The sequence below is a fragment of the Mobula hypostoma genome, chromosome 1, assembly GCF_963921235.1.
Source record: "Mobula hypostoma chromosome 1, sMobHyp1.1, whole genome shotgun sequence".
NCBI classification, from domain to species: Eukaryota; Metazoa; Chordata; class Chondrichthyes; order Myliobatiformes; family Myliobatidae; genus Mobula; species Mobula hypostoma.
The window spans coordinates 181,798,122-181,823,473 of record NC_086097.1 but is presented as its reverse complement, the minus strand read 5'-3'; the positions used below and the strand labels follow the sequence as shown (position 1 = coordinate 181,823,473).

Sequence of the window (25,352 nt, the reverse complement as noted above, 5' to 3'; positions counted from 1 at the left end):
TGTGAGAAAAAGTTCAGGACAGCAGGAATGGTTATGGTCAGATAAACAAAAGAAATGCAAAACGAATGCCATCTGAGAAGAGTAAGCTCATGCATTTTAGTGGAAAATCAAAGCAAAGGAATAAATTATTTATGGTAAAATTCCAAGAAATGCAGTACTGAAGGATTGAGAGCAGTGGTCCCCAACCACCGGGCCATGGACCGGTACCAGGCTGCAAAGCATGTGCTACCAGGCGACAGAATTCGAGCGATACTTCCCAACCGCAAATGACCCAAGATATGCAAAGGAATGGGTCTGTGACCCATTTGTGAATGTCCCCGGTGAATCATCCATGTCAGCGCGGGAAGAAGATCAACTCCTCGAGCTTGCAAAAGTCAGTAGGCTGAAAAGCATGTTTGAAATAACATCTCTGCCAGCATTCTGGATCAAAGTCAAGGCTGAATATCCTGAGATCACCATGAAAGCACTGAAAATATTGCTTCCATTTCCAACATCATATCTCTACGAAGCGGGGTTTCCTGCAATGAATGCAACGAAAACTAAATTGCGGAACAGACTGGACATAAGGAACCCCCTTCGAGTATCGCTGTCTCCCATCACCCCTCGATGGCACCGTCTTGTTGCAGGAAAACAAGCCCAGGGCTCCTGCTGATTCAGCGATATTGGTGTGTTGCAATAATTTTCCATGTTCATACGAGGAAAATATGCACTGTGTGTTTAATATTAAATTCGTTAGATAAACCTTTTTAGAAACAAAATTGAGTGTATTAGCCACTTATAAGTGACTTATAGTTGACTTACCACCTATATTCCGGTCGTGATTAACACACACACCACCCCCCACCCCACCCCGGTCCGCAAGAATATTGTCAATATTAAACCAGTCTGCAGTGCAAAAAAGGTTGGGGACCCCTAGTTTAGAGACTATGTCCACAAATTACTGAACACACGTCAGATGAATAAGGAGGTTGAGAATTCATGTGGAATAATTGTTTTTATAGACTGAGGCATAGATTTTAAGACATCTGTCGGAATTGCAGGAAACACTAATTTAGACAGAGCTGACATATGCAGTGCTGGTCAACACATTACAGGAAGGATGTGATATCATGAGAGGGGGTAGAGAAATGATTTGAAGATGTTGCCATATATGGACAAGTCTTTTAAAAATTAGGACAAACACAAGAGATTCTACAGATGCTGGAAATCCAGAACATCAAACACAAAATGTTGGAGGATCTCAGCTGGTCAGGCAACATCTCTGGAGAGGAATAAACAGTTCAGGTTTTGAGCTAAGACCCTTTGCAGACTCAAGGAAATTAGGTTTAGGTGGAATTATTTTTCCCAAAACAAAGGTGAACATGAAGAGATGAATATCAAGGTGAATAAATAATGTCTAGTCAAGATGTTAACAAAGAAATGTTTCCTTGGTAGAGTGGTCAAAATTTTGGGACATGACTTCATCCTATGACCACTTTTCATGTGAGCTTTGTGAAGCATATTCTTCAACTAGAATTGAAATTGAAACCAGTTTATTATTGCCACATGCACCAAAGTACATTGTAAAGCTGGTCTTGCATACTGCTCATACAGATCAGATCATTACATGATACATTGAGGTATACAACGTAAAACAATACCATGCTAAATAAAGTGCAACAACTACCAAGAAATTCCAGTGCTGGTGAACAATAAAGTGCAACATCACTGTGAGATCAGGAATCCATCTTATCATACTAGGATAATCTTTCAATAGTCTTATAACAACACTCAGAGGAACTGCGATTCTCCTATCCCAGAAGAAAAAGTCCAAGCTTAATTAAATACGCCACATACAAATAAAGAATCAAACATGAATACAGGTGTTCCCTGCTTTTCGAACGTTTGCTTTACGAAACCTCACTGTTACGAAAGACCTACATTAGTACCCTGTTTTTGCTAACAGAAGGTGTTTTCACTGTTGAGAAAAAAGCAGCACATGAAAAAAAATCAGCGCACGTCCCGAGCAGCCGCTCTCCCCGGGATTCGGAACTGCATTCTTGCTGGCATTGCTTGAACACGTGCCTGTGAGCAGCCGTTTGCAAGATGAGTTCTATGGTATTGGAAAAGCCTGAAAGACCTCGTAAGGGTGTTATACTTGGCATAAAACTAGACATAATTAAGCATTTTGATCGTGGTGAACGAAGTAAGGACTAAGTGAGTTTGGCTTGTAGAAGCTGACGAAGATGATGTTGAAGAGGTTTTGGATCCCATGACCAAGAACTGATAGACGAAGAGCTGATGCAATTGGAAGAGGAAAGGATAACAATCAAAACCAAATGAGTAATGATAAAGTACGACATTAATTTTGAAAGGGTATGTAGGTTTAGGGGATATTTGCAGGATGGTTTGAGTGCTTACAAAGAACTGTATGATAGAAAAACGCGCCAGGCTCAGCAGTCAAGCAAGCCTTCCACATCAGTCACAGCAGACGACGAACCTCGACCTTCAACATCGAGGCAGGTAGAGATAGAAGAAGATGAGTTGCCTGCTCTAATGGAAACAGACGACGATGAGGTGACACCCCAGTGTCCCACCACCCCAACACCCAGGCCGCGGATACCGATTCGCAGAGAATGCAGCAGTAGCCAGGAGGCACACAGCACATCTTTAAGAAAAATGCCGAAATAAACATGCTAATTAATTAGGTGCCGCCTGGCACGTAATTAATTAGCATGTTTATTTTGGCTTTTTTCTTAAAGATGTGCTGTGTGCCTCCTGGCTACCGCTGGACCCCTGCATGCTTCGCGGATCGGTATCGGTCAGCAGCCCGGAGGGTGGGGGCCACTGCACTTCCCCAACCTCCAACTCAGCCTAACACACTATCATCAGTGTGCTCGATGCTGTCCCAATTCTGGTAAGTGATACTACACTGTACATACATTATTTCTACTTTATATCCGCTGTGTATTTTTAACATGTTATTTGGTATGATTTGGCAGCTCCATAGCTTAAAGGTTACTGGAGAGCGCTTGCGCCGTGTTTTCGCCGACGGCGCTTGCGTAAGATTTTCGTTACAGAGAACAGTTCAGGCGATGATTGTGGAAAAGTATTTCTACTTTATATAAGCTGTGTATTTATCATATCATTCCTGCTTTTACTATATGTTACTGTTATTTTAGGTTTTATGTGTTATTTGGCATGATTTGGTAGGTTATTTTGGGGTCTGCAAACGCTCACAAAATTTTCCCATATAAATAAATGGTAATCACTTCTTCGCTTTACGACATTCCGGCTTACCATCAGATGGCAGGGGAAACCCGTGTTCATTCATAGTGGCTTAACCAAAGGCCACTAAGCAATTGAAAAATTGAATTGTCAACTGTTCAGAAGCTGTTCTGCACATGAGATATGCCAGCCAACCTTAAAGATTCGTCGACACTTCAAATAACAATAGCAACTTTTGCTAATATGTTAACAAGATTCCTCCCTCCATTATCAAAAGTCAGATTTCTTGGTATTTAATCTTATTTTCTTTGTTGCACATAATATGGCTGTCATATTTATCCACAATGCAACTGTAAATTTAACAGATAATATGATTTATATTGATTGGAATATTTCTAAGAAGTATTATTAAAATGCCGAAACCAAAACAAGTTTTATAATAGATATTATTATGGTGACTACATCATCCCTCGACTCTCAAGCAGATTCATCTATTGTCTGTACCAGCTCCAAAAATTAAACTACAGATATTATTTCCTAATCTAAAATGCAGGGGGGAGGGGGAGGACAGAAGGAACTCTGATGCTGTTCCAAACATTTAATTATGGTTCTAAATATAGTGATATTCAGAATTTTATTTTAATCTAATTCTGTGGCTCCTGGGTGTCCAACCCCAGCTCTAATTATTACAGAATTTCTCCTTAGAATAGCAGTTTTATTATATAAATCCCAGTGCTGTGAAGATAACATGTCAAAAGATCTAAGACAGAAAATTTATCTCATGCAAAATTTGAGATCCCAGCAATCTCTGATTAGCAAGTTTTTTTTCTAACCAACATCAACTTTATACACACCAGAACTAGGAACAGGTGCAGCCCACTGAGCTCGTGAGCTTGCTGCACCATTAATCAAAATCATAGCTGGTATTCCACATCAGCACATTAGTAAAGTCAGGTTAAAATAGAATATTTACTTGTCAGTGTGCAGGTCAACTCAAAGTCCACACCACAGCAAACAGCCCTATGAGCAATATCAAGCCTTACCTCCCAAAGAGTCTGGACTATTAAACAGACCATATCCATACAGACCATCAATTTTACCAGCTCACAATTGTAACCTTCCATGCCCTGAGCAATATAAATGTTCACCAGGATACAACTCAGATGCTATGAAGAGTACTACTTCCACCAAACCATAAGACAATGCATTTCAGATTCCAAATACTTCCTGGGTGATCAAATGCTTCCTTACATCCCCTCTCAACCTATTCATCCTTACCCTTTACATGACCTGGTATAGCGCTCTTTGGAGCAGCGCTGTTATCTTAGTCTATTACAAAAATTGCTCCTTTGTTCAGCAAAGGTGACATGCAAAGGATGAGAAACATTGTCCAGAATCGCCAGGATTTTCCAGAGGGTCCTTTGTTCTACCACAGCCTCCAGTGTGTCCAATTTGACTCCTGCAACAGAGCCAGTCTTTCTAATCAGTTTACTGAGCCTATTGGCATCAACCATGTTTATGCTATTGCCCCAGCACACCACTGGTTAGAAGACTGTACTGGTGACAACAGACTGGGAGAACATACGAAGGAGAGGCCTGCATATTCCAAAGGACCTCAGTCTCCTCAGGAAGTAGAGGTGACTCTGGCCCTTCTTGTACACAGCCTCTGTGTTGGTGCTCCACTCAAGTCTGTCATCCACCTGCACTCCCAGATACTTCTAAGTTCTCACCACATCCATATCCTCACCATCAATAGCAACAAGCAAGCAGTGCAGGCTTGGTCTTCCTAAGGTCTACCACCATCTCCTTTGTTTTACTGATGTTGACCTGCAGATGATTCAGCTTGCACCATTCGACAAAGTCCTCCACCAGGGCCCTGTATTCATCATCCTGTCCTCCCTTTATACACCAAACAAACTATTGCTAAATCATCAGAGAATTTCTACAAATGACGTGACTCAGCATTGCATCCAAGTCCAAGGTATACAGGGTAAACAGGATGGCAGCCAATACAATCCCCTGTGGGGCCCCAGTGGTGCTTTTTGCCATGTCTGACACACAGCTTAAAGCCACAGAATATGTGGTCTGCCAGTCAGGTACAATGGAAGTGCCAATCTGCATTGGATGGAGCTTCTCCTCCCAGCAATGAGGGCTGAATGTTACAAAAGGCCCTTGAGAAATCAAAAAACATGATCCTCACAGTACTGCCCTGCTTATCCATATGGAAGTATGGTCTGTTCAGCAGGTAGATGACAGCATCATCGACTCCAATGTGCCCCTAGTAGGCAAAATGCAGGGGATCGAGGGCTGATCTGACCAAGAGTTAGAGGAGAGCCAGGACCAGCCTCTCTGGGGACTTCATGAATTGTGAGGTCAGAGCCACTGGACAGAAGTCATTCAAGACTTTTGGTTGGCCCTTCTTGGGTACTGGGACTATGCATGATGTTTTCCACACCAAAAGGACCCTTTTCAGCCCGATTGAAAATGTGCGGTTGAACTCCCACACAGCTGCTCAGCACACTCCTTCAGGATCTTGAGATTCACATCATCCGGTCCCAATGTTTTATCTTTTCTGAGTTTCCCCAAAACCCTTCTCACCTGCTCAGTAGTGAAGGTGAGTCTATGATGACTGGGGAGCTGATGGAAGGTGGGGGCTGGGGGAGGTGAAGATTGGGACAATAGTAATTGGTATGCGGAGGTGTGGTTGGTAGGTGCAAGGCAAGGAAAGGATGTAGACAGTGGTAGCCTGTGTTGTTCATCCATATGTTGAATTGGAGGGGGTTGGAAGGAAAAGGGGAGGTGTTGGTGCTGAGGGAGCAATGGGTGCCTCTGCACCTAGACCGGTGTGCTGAGGGGGTTATGAACAGGAGGGCAGTTGTCAAACCTATTGAAGAATTGTTTTAACCCTTACGTACTGTTTAGGTCAAATTTGACCCGTTTTGACATTTGACAGCAGTAAAAACACCCTAAATGCCATTTTCTTTAGCCAAATTTTTTTCACTTTTGTGCATTTTGGGTCACTTTAGGAAAAGTCATCAAATTTCGGGGTTAAAAAAATGGCATTTAGGGTGTTTTTACTGCTGTCAAACCTCAAAATGGGTCAAATTTGACCCAAAAGTATGTAAGGGTTAACTCATTAGCCCCATTCATGGCTGCATTCTAGGTTGATTGAAGCCAGTGATGTTCTTCATGCCTCACCACCTCCCATGTGCTATTCCGCCCAAGCTTGTTCTCTTGCTCTCTCCTGTATTCCTTTTTATCCACCTTGATCTTCTCCTTTCGCTCCCTCTGTACGTTTCAATTGCTCAACATCTCCTGATCAAAAGGCTCTCTTTCTGTGGTTGAGAAGAACATTTACATCACTGGTGACCCATGTTGTTAGGGAAGCAGCAAACAGACCTTGATGGGATTACAGTATCCACACAGAAGTTGATATAGCCAGTGATGCAATCAGTAAGTCTATTAATGTCCTCCACATATGGTTTCACAAAACATATTCCAGTCAGTAACCTCAAAGCAGACCCTTGAGGCCTCAATGGCCTCTGGGACCACTTCTTTACTATCTTCGTGGCAGTTAGCTGTTGTTATATTTTGGGTTTATACAAAGGCATGAGATGAACTGGTTTGTGATCTGATCTCCCAAGTGGGGAGTGGGAAGAGCTGTAGAGCTGGATGCTTCTTTAACATTTGCATACAAGAGATCCAGTGTTTTCTTTTCTCTTGTATGACACTTGACAAACTGGTTGAAGGTGGATCAGGTTGTCAAGAAAGAATCATGGTCAAGGTCTCCCAATACCACAATGAACAATTTGGGGTGTTGAGTCTGGAGCCTTCACCACCTTCAGCTAGCAGTGTTGTCTCTTTCAGGGATACTTGGACTTGTATACCAAAGTCCTTCTGTATACTCTTTTGGGTGCTACTATTCATGGTATATGTCTCCCAAACCATTGCACAGATATATTGTTTAACATCAAGACTGCTCTACCCAAATTAGCTCAAGCTTTACCCATAACCGCATGGAAAGTAAAACTGTTCAGTTAGCCCTTCAGTTTTGCTCTACCATATACATCATAGCTAATCTACATCTCTACTCAAATGACAACTCAAACATTTCCCGTGTTTACCAAAGCGTTGGCAGCAGATTTATAACACAAATGGGCAAGGAGTTTGACAGAATTGCAGTTCCCAGATTTATTTGAGGGGGACATCATTGACATATTCCTTGACAAATTATCCGCTTCACACCATAAACTTCAGAGAGACAATAAGCCATGGGCAAATAGCCTCAAAAATGCCAACAATTTATACACAAAATAAGGGAACAATTACAAAATGAATCCAAGCATTATCAATATGACCCACCTCACTCAATTTTGTGCAAAACCATAATGAGTTAAATAAAATGTAGTCCATGAAATAAAATTCTCATGTTTAATATCTTCTTAAAACTATCCAATTTTTATAACATAGCAGCAACTACAGTGATCCATAGATACTTGGACATTAAAAGAATGTAGGAATTTGTACAATAAAGTGGTGAGGAGGAAAATGATCACAGCTAATCTTACAGAATGGAACAGCAGGCTTTGAGGGGTGACAGCCCTTCTCCTTTTCCTACGTTCTTAAAGCCCATGATTACATTGTTGGGGCAAGTTCTCCAGCACACAGGCATATTGTAGCTAAAGCCGCCCCATCACTGACATCAACAAGCTCAGCATGGATAGGTTGAGTATATTTTTATCTGTTTTATATTTTGTGTTAACATTAGCCAGGTTTGTTTCAGAAGTTCATGATTATTCTCAGTTTATAGCAATATCCCAAATTAAGTCAGCAAGAATATCATCATTAAATGAGTTGGAGATGGGGCAGGGGATGGGGATGGGGAAGAGTAGAATCCAAGAAAACATTATAAATGAATATCTGAACTGGCTTTACCATTGTAGTGTCCTGGGTAAATAACTTGAACTCAGGATGAAGAGACTGAGCTCTCCCAGACATACTTCAGTCCTCTGGAAAGTGACAACAAAGCAGTTAATGCTATCTGGAATTTGAATTAATTAATTATTGGAATCTATTTACATATTTAAAAACAAATTATATTCCCTTAGGGTAGGGGTTCCCAACATGGGGTCCACAGACCCCTTGGTTAATGGTAAGGGTCCATGGCATAAAAAAGGTTGGGAACCCTTCATAATTCACAGCATTGTTGCCTCAAGGCCAAAAAACCTGGTTTCAATCCTGCCCTTGTGTGTTGTCTGTCATTCTCCGTGACTACACTGGTAAATCTCCAAATGTTTTGTGTTCCTCCCACATGCTGAAGACAGACTTGATTGATAGGTTAATTAAACTGCCTCTAGTTTGGGTGTGTGATAGAAACTATTGGTGGAGGGATTTAATGACAATGCATAAAGAGATTTACTTGATTCAGCACTGCAGAGGAACAGACCCTTCAGTCCACATTGTTGTACAGAACTAATTACACATCTTACTAAACAAATCCTTTCTACTTAAACAATGTCCACAAGTCATTGTGTTCAGTTTTGGTCACCAAATTACAGGAAGGATATAAATAAAGTTGAAAGAGTGCAGAGAAGGTTTACAAGGATATTGCCGGGACTTGAGAAACTCAGTTACAGGGAAAGGTTGAATAGGTTAGGACTTTATTCCCTGGAGCGTAGAAGAATGAGGGGAGATTTGATAGAGGTATATAAAATTATGATGGGTATAGATAGAGTGAATGCAAGCAGGCTTTTTCCACTGAGCCAAGGGGAGAAAAAAACCCAAGGACATGGGTTAAGGGTGAGGGGGGAAAAGTTTAAATGGAACATTAGGGAAGGCTTCTTCACACAGAGAGCGGTGGGAGTATGGAATGAGCTGCCAGACGAGGTGGTAAATGTGGGTTCTTTTTTAACATTTAAGAATAAATTGGACAGATACATGGATGGGAGGTGTATGGAGGGATATGGTCCGTGTGCAGGTCAGTGGGACTAGGCAGAAAATGGTTCGGCACAGCCAAGAAGGGCCAAAGGGCCTGTTTCTGTGCTGTAGTTTCTATGGTTTCTATGGTCTCCATTCTCGGCACTTGTGATTGTAAAAGAAAACCAGAACAGCCAGAGAAACCAGCTGTCACAGAGAGAACCTGTAATCTATCACTGACTGAATGAGAACCTATCTGCATCAATGATGCTGATTTGGGGACAGTTGAGAGCTTCAAGTTCCTTGGTGCAAACAATAGCTTGTCTTGGTCCAACTATGCAGACTACTGCCAAGAAAGCACAACAGCACATCAATTCCCTCAGAAGGTTAAGAAAATTCAGCACGTCCCTGTTAACCCTCAATAATTCTTACATCAGCACATAGAAAACATCCCACCTGGATGCATCACAGATTGGTATGGTAACTGCTATGCCCAAGACTGCAAGAAATTGCAGAGAATTATAAGCACAGCTCAGTCCAATATGAAAACCAACCACCCCTCCATGGACTTTGTCTGTACTTCTCATTGCCTCAGTAAACCAGCCTCACACCCCGGAAAGTCTTTGTTCTCCTCCCCCATCCAGCAGATGATTCAAAAACTTTTTTTTAAATACCACCAGGTTCAAGGACAGCTGTTCCCTAATCACCGTCATAAAACTTTTCAATGGATCTTTTTGCACAATAAACTTTAACTCGACCTTATAATCTCCTTCACCTTTGTACCTTCCTTCCTACCTACACTACACTTACAGCACTGCAAATGTAATACCACATTCTGCATCCTCTTCCCTTAGTACTGCACTGCAAATGTAATACCACATTCTGTATTCTCTTCCCTTAGTACTACCTTGATGTGCTGATGTGATGAAATGATCTGTATGGATAGCATGCAAAACAAAGTTTTACGCTGAAACTCATTACATGAAATAACAACAAACCAATTAAACCCAGGTCATTTTGAGGCAGAGGTACATTAACTGCCATATTACTATACCATCCCTATCAAAAGTATTCAGTTCCCCTCTAGTTTTTACCCCAAACTTTGTTATAATTATGTTGTTTTCCTTGTCTTCCAGCAGGATGACAGATATAAGATACTTGTATAAATCTATTTCGTAATTTCTTATTAATTCCTCAGTCTCATCTTTGAAAGGACCAATGTTTCCTTTGGGGACATTATACACTTATGGCTATTTTATTCTTCTGTTCTACTTTTTCTCATCAGCTTTTGCTGATTTCCAGATTTCCCAACTTCAGAACATTATCTTCTCTTTGAATTTGATATTATTTTTATCTCTCTGAATTAGCCAGAAATGGGTCATCCTTCTTATTGTCACGATTTCTATATGGAATATACCCATGTTGAAAATTATTAAATTTCTCTTCATGTCTGTCAATGTTATCTACTATTTTTCCAGTCCACTATAGCCAACTCTGCTTTCATTCTTTGTAAATGTTTTTTTTAAATTTTTGAATAAAAGTCTCAGTTGCAAGTCTTTTGGTTTTTAATTGAATGTGAAATTCTGTCACTTTACGGTCCTTTTACTATGAAACCACGTTATTCATATCTTCTTACAACTAACAAGATCTAAATTGGCCTGTTCTCTATCATCGCACAATATTTGTTCTGAGTAACTATCTCAAGTACCCTGGGATTTCTTGAATCCAGATGACACAGTACATCTCGATTTATGAAGTCATTTGGTAAAGTCCTACATAAAAATGCGATTACTTAAAATAATTTCTCACGAGATAGTTAGGAGAATGGTACAAGGACAGAAAGCAGACCCAGTATAAACGGTAATCTTCAACTTGGCATTGTTACTAGTTGAGTACCACAACGATTATAAACTTTTCAGCTATTTACATATTTATAATCTGCACTGATAACCCAGAGTGGGAGGGCAGTTGGGAGTGCAGCAGAACAGAGGGATCTTGGAATACAGATCCGTAATTCCTTGAAAGTGGTATCACAAGTAGATACGGTTGTAAAGACAGCTTATAATACATTGGCCTTCATAAATCCAAGTAGTGAGTCTAAGAGTTGGGATATTATTTTGCAGTTGTATTGGTTGAAGACATCTGTAAGGCCTAATTTGGAGTATTGTGTACATACATCTACAGGAAAGTTATCAATACGATTTAAAGAGTATACAGAAAATTTACAAGAACATTGACAAGACTTGAGGGCCTGAGTTATAAGAAAAGGATGAATATGTTTGGGCTTTAGTCCCAAGACTGTAGGGGAATGAGGGGAGATTTGACAGAGGTATACAAAATTATGAGGGTTCGACAAGCAGACTTTTCCCGCTAAGGTTGGGGGGACTACAACTAGAAGTCATGGGTTAATGGTGTAAGGTGAAATGTTCAAGGGAAATATTAGGGGACTCATCTTCACTCAGAGGCGGGGTTAGAGTGTGGAACAAGCTGGCAATGAAAATGATGGATCCAGGATTGATTTCAACATTTAAGAGAAATTTGGATAGGTACTATACATGGATGAGAGTGATATGGAAGGCTATGATCCAAGTGCATAAGTATTAATCCTACACAGATTAATAGTTTAGCATGGACTACATGGCCCTATAATGTTCTAATACTCTAAGACAGTGTTTCCCAACCTTTCATAGCCCAATGCTCCTCTTAGGTACAATATACTTTCCAGTGCCCCCATAGTGTAGAAATGTGTCTACCAAATGCTGACATGAGAAAAATGATTCTGCTTTAAATTTTTATTTGTCTTTAAACCTAGCTTGCACAGTACTTGTGCTCTGTATAGCAGTTTCAGTATCAATGTGATCCTTGAGTTTGATGGTTTTTACCAAGAGTTGAAATATCTGGTTCAAATTGTGCCAGCAAAAGCCTTAAGACCCCACGCTTAACAATGTCCAAGCCATTTCTGTTTTTTTTGTATGTGGTTCACTGCATTGATGCCTTTTTCAACAAGGTAAGCGGATGGAAATGCAATGAAGAGCAATTTGGCTCTTCTCCAAAGACCAGGAAACTTTGTATGAGAGTGTAGTCACATACCAAAAAAAATCCAACATTTTTGCTTCTTCATCATGCTGAATTTCGATAATTTCTTTCTGTAAATTCTCTTCCTGTTCTTCCACCTTGCAAAGAAATGGGTTAATTACCCAGTACAGAATTTCCAGATCATTCAAATTCTTGAATCAACAATGAAAATCTTTCTTCACTGACTGCAGGCATAAGCAGTACTCTTGCAAATCACCATCTGTGAAAGAGAGTGCATACTTTACATGCAGGGCAGCTGTGAGAACATTCTTCTCCCAATGTTTTGCTTATACATTTCCAATAAAAGTGGACACCACACTTTTTGCCTGGATTAAATTGAAATTCTCACCCTGCAGTTTCATATTTACAATGTTCATTTTGTCATACAGAATGGCGAGGTATGCCACATCTCCACGTAGAAGTTCAAACTCGTTTCCCAAGCTCCTGTTGACTTTGACCAAAAATTCAACAACAGTGTCAAAAAGATCAAAGAAACATTTTAAACCGCAGCCTTTTGACAGCCTTTTTTTGACTTCAGTGTAAAGAAGCAATCACTCAAACTTTTCATCATTATCTTGGCATAACTGGCAAACTATTCTGTTATTTAATGGATGAATTTTAATTTTGTTGATAGCAGATATTACAATAATCATGCTTGAAAAAAGTCACTGGCTGCGAGATGTTGACATTGAATTACACAAAGGACTGGAAACAGACTTGGGATTTCTCTTTTCCTAACTGCCACTAAACCAGCATGGCGACCTGTCATATATGGTGCTCCATCTGTTGCAGAAGAAATCATGTTCCTAATCGGAACACTTTTATCCTCAATATACATTTAGAGCTCGCTGCAGATTGATTCTCCATTGATATTTGTTTTTAATTTTTTTACAAAAGAGAATCTCTTCATAAACTATTGCATTTTTGATAAACCAAACATATGCCATTAGCAATGCCTCATTGTCTCGCACAGTTGACTCTTCCAGTTATATCCCAAATTCTGTTTTCTGTAGCTCTGTGCATAGTTGATATACTCAATGTCTACACTCATTTTGTCAATATAATGAGCTGCAGAGTTATTACTCCAAGGAATTGATTTTAAAATACTAGTATCCATTTTGAGAACAAGGATAAACACTTCTGATGCAGCAAGCATTATTAATCTTTCACCAATTGTATGAGATTTTCCCCATTTTGCTATCATTTTTGAAATATTATAAGCAATGAGACCACTATCAAGGTCATTTCTACCTTTCTTCGCAAATGACTTAAGTGTTCAACGCATTTCAAATGCTCCTTTCATCTTCTAGAACTGAGCAGTACCACAAGTAGCCTTTTCAGGGTGTCTTTTACGAAAGTGTTCCAGCAATCTTGACTGTTTCATAGCTTCATTAGACAGTACAGTGTTACAAATAAGACACATGGGCATCACTGATGTGATGGGAATGGAATAAAACCGTACTCCAGGACAGCACTGGCGCACTTTCTGTAGCTTCTGTTTCTTAGCAGGTTTAGAATTCAAGGCTTCACCACCTCCAGACTCAGAGGTCGCGCAGTACGCATTTATTCATCATTAACAGGGCTAAATGAAAATAAAAAGTTAACACAAACTGAGAATGCCTACCGGATGTTGGCAACGGCAGCGAGTTGACATGGTCGGTCATACCTCATGCCTCAAGTTAGGGTACCACTTACCCTCCAGCCCCCCAAGAATCTTCAACATCCCCCAACAACTTTTACTACCCCCATTGGGAATCAGTGCTCTAGGAAAGACCAACTATACTGTATTGAGTTTGCTAATAGAAGGTATGGCAGAAAAGCAAGCTGGAAAGGGGGAAACAGATTTTCTGCAAATGGTTAAGGATAGTGAATGTATACTATGGCAAGTGACATGATTTTCTCTTGTTTGTCATGGAAAATGCAAGGTTATCTATTTCATTTGGAAGAACAGTTAAATGTGACACAACCGTTGGTTGATAACATGCAGAAATTTATAATACAGATCCAGCGATCAAGTTTGCACAGTAATACAGGTAGAGGAGGCACCACCACAGCTCCAGCAGTCCAGGTTTGATCCTGAACTCTGGTGTTGTCTGTGTGGAGGCTGAAACTTCTTGGTAACCACATGGATTTCCTCCAAATGTTCTCCTATCTCCCACATTCCAGGAACATGTGGATTGGTAAATTAACTGGCCACAATAGACTGCCTGCGGTGTATAGGTGAGTAGTTTCAGCAAGAAATGAACGGGAATGAGAGATGAATAAAATGGGATAATAACAGAGTAAGGTAGTTGTGTATTTGATGGTCAGCACAGACTCAGTGGGCTGAAAGACCCATTGCTATGACAAAGATAATTAGGCAGATAAATGGTATGCTCCTTTTTATTGCAAAGAGTTAGAAGACTTGCCATAATTACAGAGTTGTGTTGAAAATTTATACGTTTGTCCATACTTATTTGAGTATACTGAAGACTGAGATCAATAAATTTTAAGACAAACATTTGAATAATGGATCCAAAACCTCTGATATACTCACAATAACAATGTGAGGAGGCAGAATGCTGCAGTTTATAACACGGATGACATCAGTCTGCTGCAGTACATCCTTGGAATACAGCAGGATTCAATAGTGGGCAGCAGAGCTGGAATCCTTAGTAAAAGAGTTATCAGAAAGCCAAATTACAATCCATATTACAGAAATATGAAGGCTAAAAGGTAGTGGAGCAGATGAAAATGTCACAATAAAGCAGAAGGAAGACTTGAAGAACCTTGCAGTGCAGAGAAGAGGCAGAATCTTTATTTTAATTATAAAGAATGGACCAAACTTTAGGTGCATAGTTACACAGTTGTTAATTTACTAGACTTGTAACCCACAGGTTTGAACTAGTGACAGAGATACACAAGTTCAAATCCTATAGCAGCTGTACAAATTAAATTTAGTTATCTAAAGAATTTAAAATACCAACAACGAAGCTACAGAATTGTCATGTAATTCCACGATTCACTTAAAGGAAGAAAAATTTGCAACATATCCCTGATGCTGATCACAACTGCCCTTAATATGGCTGAGCAAGCCATTCAGTTCAAAATCCACTGGGGATTGACAACAAACTTTGGTCCACAGGTGGTATCCATATTCCAAGAATGAATTAGAAACAGGAATGACAAGCGGGTAGGAACAAATTGATCCAGATCTAGCAGCAGCTGTTACCTCAACTGCAATCATATCTCTGCATCCTCTTCCAGTGTGCTTTAACATTCTTCTTGAAACATTTATCCATGTCCCTTTTACATAATGTTATAGCCTCTGGCACAAAATCTACTTAATTTCCTGGAAGAAAACTACTACCTTAAAAAAAATCATGAGAGTTCAATCATATCACTACCAATTTTTTCTTTAAATTAGTGGCCTGTGTTTATCAAACAAATACATATACACAATCCTCAAAAGTACAAAAACATACTAGACCAGTAGTTTACTGTATATTCCTGTATATTCATATATTCCTGAAAGCTGCAACTGACATGAATACAATGGGCCTAAAGAACTTATCACAATCAAAATAGCCATTACACTGACCTGCCAAATAACCAAATTGGTTACATTATTCCCGTGAATTACACACACAGTTCTGCTTCTCCCCATGGTTTCATATAAATAACCTTTGCAATGTTTCATCAATCTTCAGGACCCAGTCAATGTAATCCCACATTATTCACATCATTACATAGTTGGAGGGTGGGTTTGGCTGGCTGAGGCTTGAGAATTAAAAGGAACTTTGAGAACAGGAAAGAAATCCAGCCAGAGCCCTCTCCTGATCAAGGTCTGCAAATACCGTGACATCAGGACTTCACTCTGAACGTTTGACAGATCCGCAAACTAACCAAGGAACAGTATTTGAACGTATGCAAACATATCCAGACATATCCAGGAAAAAGTGGGGGGTGAGGGGAGGTTAATAAAAAACATACAGCTCCAGATGCAGCCCAGAAAACATCAAATGGGTACGACTAAGCAAAGGTAAAACTGTCTAAAAATAAATCAAACAACAGGAATTCTGCAGATGCTGGAAATTCAAGCAACATACATCAAAGTTGCTGGTGAACGCAGCAGGCCAAGCAGCATCTATAGGAAGAGGCGCAGTCGACGTTTCAGGCCGAGGCACAAAGGGTCTCGACCTGAAACGTCGACTGCGCCTCTTCCTATAGATGCTGCTTGGCCTGCTGCGTTCACCAGCAACTTTGATGTATGTTGCTTAAAAATAAATCAATATTGTTCTGGGAACAACAAACTAACTTGCATATTTGCACAAGTAACTCAGCAGACAATCCAGCAACTGGATCTCATCTCTGTCACAGGACAGAGAACAGTACAGAACAGGAATTAAACTCTCTCTTTTCTGCCTGTACATGATCCAAATCCCTCCTGTGAGCTCTGGACATATTTTTATTATAATGCAGCCGTATGAAAAAAAAAGAAAAAACTGACTTACATTTTATTTCTTCAATTGAACAAGCAAGCCAAAGATGAAATATACTTACAAACACAGTTTTAAATCTTTGTTACAGGAGGTCTCAATGCTAATGACAATACTTGAGCCCTGTCCTACATATTATTATGCCAGATATACAATAAATCTTCTATTCACATACACATACATTTACTTAGCACCATCTGCCATATCAAAACCAACCTCTTCATACAATTATTACCAAATGACTGAGGGCAAATGATCTAAAGCTCAATCGAAGATGTAACCTTGAAGAAGCCCTTCAGGACGGGTAGTGATTTAGGGCATGAATTGATCTCGATGCAAGTTTGCCAATTGCAAACAGCAGAATTAAAGCAGCACAGAATGTCACAGGGTTGGGGTGACTACAGACACAGGGAAGGGGAAGCACCACACAGAGATTTGCAAACAAGTAGTATTTAAACCCAAGCCACCACTTAACCAGTTGTTTGTGGATTTCAGATAGTAAAGGTGCAATTAGTGAACTGAAGGTGATGTGATTTAGGTCACAGGCTGCAGTTTTAGATGACTTCAAGCAATAAGGTCAGTCAAAATACTGGTCCAAAGATGCAAGGTTGGGAGTCAGAGTAACACAAGGAAGCAGCCCCTTTAACCCAAATCATCCATGCCAACTAAGATGGCCTCTAAGCTAGTCCCACCTGCCCAAGTCCCTCAAAACCTTTCCCATTCATGTACTTGTCCAAGTCTGTTTTAAATGTTGCTATTGTCCTTTATTGTATCACTTTCTCTGACAGGTTGCTCGATATACCGACCATCCGTGTGTGAAAAAGTTACCCCCACAAGTCTCTTTTAAATCTCTCCACTCTCCCCTTAAACCTTTATCCTCTAATTTTTGATCCTCTTTCCCTAGCAAATAGAGTGTGTGCAATCACCCTACCAATGCCCCACATGATTTTATAAACCTCTATAAAGTCATTGCTCAGTTTCCAATGCTGCATGGAATAGAGTCCCAACCTCTCCCCATAACTCAGGCTCTCAAGTACGGGCCAAATTCATAAAAATCCTTTGCACTTTTTTTTTTGGCATGTACATCTGTGTGCGTGCGTCCATGCATGTGCAATGTTGGCAGGACGATGTCTTTTTCACGCCTTTACAAGGCACGGAGCGAGAGAGAGAGAGACTGTGTGGCGCGCCACTCCCCACACAGACATTTCACAGCACTTTTCCCTTTTATTTTTACGAGGTCGAGTTGCGATCTCGTCACTCAACCCGGCACGGATGGAAAGCGTACTCGGGAGCAGCCCCGTCTGGGTTTGAACCCGGGAACCCCCATTCCAGAGTCCGGCGCCGATGTCACTGCACCACCAGCTGGCCCCCTTTTCACTCTTTCAAGCTTGATGACATATATTCCGTAACAGAGCAACCAGGACTATACACAATACTCCAGATACAGCCCTCACGTATACCTTATACAACTGCAACATGATATTCTAATTCCAAAATCCAATGCCCTGACTGATGAATGCTAGAAAGCCAAACATCTTTTTTATCATCCTACTACCACTTTAATGAAATTACGTACTTTTTCTCCCAGGATCCTCCCAAGTCCTACTGTCAAGTGAAAATTCCTGACCCTGTTGTGACTTCCCAAAATGCATCAATGCACTTAACTGAATTGAACACCACTTGCCATTCCTTTGCTCATTTACCCAGCTGACTTAGATCCTCTTGTAATTTTTGATAACATTTTTACTGTCTAAAAAACCACTTATTTTAGTCTGTTACAGGTGTAAATGTCACCAAAAAATGCAACAAATTTATCTTACAGCTTGAAGTTGCATTTTGAGACTCTACGTATTGAGCAGTTTCCCTGTATTTATAGATCAACTCCATGTGCCCAAAATGTACAATCCCAAGGTATCCAGTTGAAAACTGTCTTGCCACCTCTTTGCAATTTTACTAATTCATTACTATTATCTCCAAACCTTTACTCATTCCATTGCTTTTCCAGCTTTATCTTCTCACCACAATTGAATCCTTGTTACTTTTACTTCGGACAAACGAATTCAGGAGCTGGAAAAGGAACATGCAACCCTGAACAAATATACCCCACCCCAACCTCTCCAAATGCATGTTCCATTATAAGCTAATCATCTCACAGCTGTCAAAGAAACTTAAACCTCACTTTCAAGCACAAATAACAGGCAGAACAAACTGACGGTTAAGGGGCAAAATCAAACTATCAATGAGCCATTAGCAAACGACAATGATCCAACATGCTATCATAAAGAGTCCTCTATTAACTCACGCACACAAATTACAAGAATATTTTAATAAAATGAAGCCACACAAGAAAGCACCCATTGGTAAACTCTGGAATGGAATTCACATATTTGTCCATTAAGTTTCTTCCAGTGGTCAAGTAAAGCAGTGTTCGCCACATACTCCAAATGACTGGGACGCCCACACATTGTTCTGTTACAATGCTGCATTAAAACTAATATTAGGCTCATGAACTTTACAAGATGGGGTCCTCCAGATATGGATTTCACTGAAACAAATGGCTTAATATAATCACATTTCTGCCTACCACAGTGCAGAGCTTGAACAGCTGGGTAATACTGCAGAGCTGTCAATTTGATGAGGTCTTCATTCAGACTGCGACAGTGTCACACAGCACCAGTGCTCAGGTTGCCCATTCCACTATCATTTGTACTCACCGTCCTGCTCTAGTTATGTTACATAAACAAGCAAACATGCACTCAGTTTCAGGACTCTATACTGTGCATCAAAACCGCTCCATTGTTCAGAGTTGCAGGATAGAAACTTGATAATGAACTCAAGCTCAAACCAAGTTCCAGAAATACCCTCTTCTCTTCTAGTACATGACGTGACAAGGTCTAATACGAGGTAAATAAACTGTATCCCTTTTACACAAAGACCTTATTTCAGTGTTAGAAATGGTGGGGGGGGGGGAGGAAGAGATCACCTAACAGACACAAAGAAATATACTATTAATAGCTTGGAGCATCACATCTTATGCCTGTAAATATACTTAAACGTTACCAGGTTCCTAAAATCTTCTCTTTGTAAATTTAGTTATTGGCCGATTTTCATTTCAGTTCAATAAAGATGCATATTAAAGACATGCAACATTTAAATGACGATAGATCCAACCTTCTGAACTCAGTGTAATCAATGGGGCTTTCAAAAGCAAAAATCATCCAGTTATCAAAACCAAAATTGGTTGAAGTTGATCTTCATTCCTCAAATGACAATTCAAACAATCTCAAATATGAAATTATAGGGACCTAAACATATCTGCTCAACGTCGAAAACATACATCTTAATTTCAGTAAATCTGCCATCCCCTCAGACCTCACTATTCAAAACACCATTACTCCAGAATCACATTCAATTCATAAGTGTACTCAGCATTAACCAACACATTACTGACACAATAGTATAACTTAACATCGTATGCACTCAAACTCTGAATCCAGTTAATCCAGCTCCCCATACAGAAATACCCTGCAAATATTCTAAAGAATGCATTCATTACAGTATTTACAAAACAGATATTCCAAATAATTGCAACCCGCTTTAGTTATTAAACACGAATTAAAATATTCAAGACGAAATAAACGCAGATAAATGTCAAATTAACTCGATTACAACTAGTCGAAAGACGATCGGGATTCGAGCGGCGAGTGACCCAGAGGTACAGAAGTGACATCTGCAACAATAGGCAGTCGATAACCGGTGCAGGTGCTCGGTGGTCAGGGTCTATCGATAATCAGGAGTTACTAAACTGTGTTGGTGCCTACATAGATAGGAAGGGTATCGAGATAATAGTCGGAAATCAGTAATCCCTATAGATTCCAGGCGGTGAAGGGAAATCGTTAAAATAATCGGAAAACACTATTAGTGCCCAGTAGTGAAGGGCATCATTGCAATAATCGGAAATCAGCCAGTGCGGCTGCACGACAGTGAAGGGCCCGTTAATCCGCAATGGAAAAAAAAGGTATCGGTGCTCCATTGTGTGAGAATATCGATGCAATAATCGGGAGTCAGTAACCGGTGTTGATTCTCACGAATGATACAATATGCATTGATACAATAATGTGGATCAGTATACGGTGTCCGTTCCCAACAGTGACAGAATACCTAGTCAGTATTGGTTCTCAGTAGTAATTTGCTATCGACAACGATCGGAAAGTCAGAAATCGATGCATTCATTAATTGTAAATCAGTAATCGGTGGGGTTCCCGGTAATCCGGGGTCAGTCATTGTGCTGCTTCCCAACACTAATCGGGTAACGATGCAATAATTTGGGGTCTACATCGGGTTTAATTACCGGGTCTGTAATCGATGCTGGTTCCATTGGTGAGGGTGTATCGATTAAACAATCGGGTCCGTAACCTGCTTTGATTTCAAATAGTGAGGACTGTCAACGCATTAATCGGGGGTCAGCAACGGGTGTGATGAATCAGTAACTGGTACTGGTTCCCAATAGTAATTGGCTACCAATGCAATAACCGGATTTCTGTCGCCAGGCTGGGGAGCGATCGAATGCCAGTGCCTACCTTCGATGCTGATGACATGCTCCCGAATCTGGTTCTGCAGCCCCACGTCCTCGACCCTCTCGATCAGGTCGTAGATGGCGTAGATGTTGGGGTGCACGCTCTCGAAGCGCTGGATCTCCGCCCGGATAGCCGCCGAGTTGGACAGCGCCGGAGCCGGGGAGGCGGCAGAGGCCGAGCTGGAACCCGAGTGCGATAGCACTGGCATGGAGCCGGAGCCCGAGCCGCATCCCAAGGCAAGAGCCCCGCCGGGCGGCCCCAGCACCGACACTGAGCCCCCGGAGCCCGAGCCGGAGCCGGAGCCAGAGCCAGAGCCCGGGGAGCCGGCCAAGAGTGCCGGCGGAGACTGGAAGTTCATGGCCAGCGGCCGAGGTGAAGGGGTCGGGGGCCGGTCAGGGAGGGGAGACCGGGTCGGGAGGTCGGGTCAGGCGTGGCCCGGGCCCGGGACCCTCGCCGCTGATCACAAAGGCCGGTCCGTTACCTCAGCGTAGGGTGCAGCCGCGAGCCTGATGCCGGAGGCCGGCGCCGCTCCGCTCCATCCCCCGCCCTGCTGCTGCTGTTGTTGCCGCCGCCGCCCACCCGCCCGGGTTTATTGTTTGGATTTTCCGCCGCCCGCCCGCAAGCTCCGCTAATTCGGGTCAAACACCCTCCGCGCCGCCCGCACTCTCCGCCCGCGCACGCCACACGCACACTCACGTCAGCGCGCCAACACTCCGGGCACGCCCCTGGTCACGCCTACCACGTGCTCCAGCCCCCGCCCGCCTGGGTCCGCAGCTGGAGCGCGGGCATATGCGACTCACAGCTGGAATTGGGGGCGCATCGCAATCCGATGCCCTCATCAACACAGTAGTCCCGTCCCCCCTCCCCAGGGTTATGTGTACCGTACTCCCACCCCTGTAACACCCTCTCCAAGGTCTTGCACCGGCGGACCTCTTTGAACAGCATTCACTGTTGATCTGGCCATGGACTCGGCTGTACTTGTCCGCTTTTTCCACATAACCCTGAATCCCCCGCTGTGCAAAAATCTATTTAATTGTGTCTTAAATATATTTTATGAGGTAGTGCCTCTGCTACTTTCCTAGACAGAAAATTTCACCGATTCAGTCCTTGCTGGGAAAGACAGTTTCTTCTCATTTCTATCCTAATCTATTACCCTGGATTGGTAAGGCTATGTCCCCTAATTCTGGTCTCATCTTCCAATGGAAACAACTTTACTACCTGTATCTCATCTATCCCTTTCATAATTTCATATGTTTCCATTAGATCCCTTCTCAGTCTCAATTCCAACAGGTACGATCCTGGGTAGGTACAGTCTCCTCATAGGCCAAACCCCTCATCTCCAAAATTAACAGTGAACCTCCTCTGAATCACCTCCAAAGGCTGTATATCTTCTGTCAAGGGGACAAAAACTGCACATATACAGACATTGACCGTGTGATTGCCAGCAAGGAGAAAAGCTTTCAACTACAGCAAGATATATGCACGTTCAGTGGAGGCAGAGCAAACGGATGATGGTGCTAAACGACAACTCCTTTGCTTGCATCTTCAGAAATAGCTCTATTTCCATCTTTAATAACTTTATTTTTCCCTTTCAGGGTTCTTTTGAAGACCCTGACCTGGAGTTACACACAGCCAATGGGTCTTTGCAGAAATGGGACCTGCTCTCGGGGTTTCATAACTGGCCATTGTTCGGCTCGCCAAGGGCTCGGCCTAAGAGTTCAGCTCACCTTTGGAGGCCTATGGTCTTGGGGCTCTGGAGACAGGCAGATCGAAGGTTGGTGTCACGGCAGGAGACCCATGTGTCGTCGGGGGAGTTGGAAGATCTATGGCTGTACACCCAGAGACTCAAGATCTTTGGACACAGAGCTCAAAAAAAGCTACATAATGGACTTTTAACATTGTTAACATATCAGCGAGTTGTTTGTCGTGTCTCCCCACTCGCTGTGAAACGTTGATATCTCTTTCTCCCCTATTAGGGAGGGGGGGGAGAAGAGGGAGAGAGACAGACAGACAGACAGACACGGAAGTATGTCGAATGCCAGGTGAATAATGTAGCAACTTTGATGTGTGTTGCTTGAACAATGTAGTCTTTGGGGTAACTGCAAGTCTGTGTCTTTACTGTGCTTTGTTTATGCTTGAGCGCTCGATGGCGGGTGCCGATGCTTTTTTTTGCCAGTGAGGGGGGGGATTGTTGCCGCTGCCGCTTGTGCACAGGCGAGAGGGAAGCTGGGGGGTCTTTGGGGTTCTAACTTTTGACTGTCATTCATTCTTTGGGGCACTCCTCTTTTCGGGGACGGTTGCAAAGAAAAAGCTTTTCAGGATGTATATTGTATACATTTCTCTGACATTAAATGTACCTTTGAACCCTGTGATATCAGCAGAATGGTCATAATCACACTGAATGATGGGGCAGGATTTAAACATCCCCCCTCTTATCAGGAAGCATTGATTTCTTGATATGTTCTGTTTCATATGATCTCTGACCACTACACTTTCTCTGTAACTGTAACACGTTATTCTGCAATATTACTATTTTCCCTGAAATAACCTCAATGCATTGCATGATGAAGAACCTTTCCAAAACCTAGCACATACCGAGGTCAAGCCTCAATGCTTTTCAGAAATGTTTTAGAATTATGATCACTATTCTCAAAATGCTGTCCCACTGAAACTCTAAGCACCTGGCCAAGCGCATTACCTACAGTATGGTCCCTTCCCTGGGTGGATTACCTGCATACTGTTCTAAGAAGCTACAGATGCTGGAAAGCTGAAGTTAAAAGAGAAAATGTTGGAAAAAATACTCAGCAAGTCATGCAGCATTTATGAAGAGAGAAGCAAAGTTAAAGTTTCAAGTTGAAGACTTCTCATCAGAGCTCTGAGACCTAAAATAACCAACACACAGGACCACTGTTCCACCACCATCAAGAGTGCTTAACATCCTATCTCATGCCCACACTTTGGAAAGTCTGATCACCTCGCCATACTTCTTCTCCCTGAGTGTGGGCAGAGACTGAACACTGTCGCATCAGAAGGAGGGCCAAGAAGGTATGGACAAGGGAAGCACAGGAATTCTTACAGGACTACTTTGAATTGGTGGACTGGACTATACTCAGGGATTCATCTTTGTGTCTGAATGGGAATGCCACAGCTGTCACTGACTTCATTAAAACCTGTGTGGGTGAGTGCGTGTCTACAAGATCATACCATACATACCCAAATCAAAAGCCGTGGATGAACCATGAGGTTTATAGTCTGCTGAGGGCTAGATCTGTAACATTCAAGTCAAGTGACCCAGGTCTGTACATGAAAACCAGGTACGACTCGCAGAGGGCTATCTCAAGAGCAAAGGAACAGTTCCAAACAAAGTTAGAGGCGAAATCCAATGCACATCAACGCTGCAACGTTTGTAAAACCATTACTTCCTCCAAAGCGAAACTAAATATCCTGAATGGCAGTGAAGCTTCATTCCCAGGTGAACTCAACGCCTTTTAATCACACTTTGAGAGGGAGAGTAAAACTACTGCTGTGAAGATCTCTGCAGCATCCGATGACCCTGTGTTCTCTGTCCCAGAGGCTGATGTCAGGCTGTCTTTCAGGAGGGTGAACCCTTGCAAGGCGACAGGCCCCAGTGGAGTACCTGGTAGGGCTCTGAAAACCTGTGCCAACCAACTGGTGAGAGTATTCAAAAATATCTTCAATCTCTTATTGCTACAGTCAGAAGTTCCCACCTGCTTCAAAAGGGCAACAATTATACCAGTGCCCAAGAAGAGCAGGGCGAACTGTCCTAAAGACTGCCCTAAAACTGTCCTCTAGTAGTACTCATATCTATGGTGATGAAGTGCTTTAAAAGGCTGATTATGGCTAGAATTAATTCCTGTCTCAGCAAGGACCTGCAACCATTGTAAACTTGCCTTTCGCCACAATAGATCTACAGCAGATGTGATCTTCATTGGCTCTTCATGTGGCCTTGGATCACCTGGACAATTCAAGTACCTATGTCACGATGCTGTTTATTGCCTTTAGCTCAGCGTTTAACAATCATTCCTGTAGTTCTGATCAAAAAGCTCCAGGACCTGGCCCTCTGTACCTCCCTCTGCAA

At 41.9% G+C, this 25,352-nt stretch overlaps 1 protein-coding gene across 2 annotated transcripts in view; it reads right to left on the bottom strand.

Annotated features, from left to right (window-relative positions):
• Positions 1-21,951, bottom strand: part of LOC134353179 (arf-GAP with GTPase, ANK repeat and PH domain-containing protein 3-like) — a 545,439-nt gene extending 523,488 nt beyond the window's left edge. Inside the window, exon 1 of one of the 2 annotated variants that reach the window (XM_063061195.1) lies at positions 21,257-21,951. In XM_063061195.1, coding sequence (XP_062917265.1) covers positions 21,257-21,611 — 355 coding nt within the window. In that variant the 5' untranslated portion in view covers positions 21,612-21,951. The remainder of the gene's footprint in view (positions 1-21,256) is intronic. The other variant, XM_063061204.1, reaches the window with a different exon arrangement.
• Between the last annotated feature and the right edge of the window lie 3,401 nt (positions 21,952-25,352).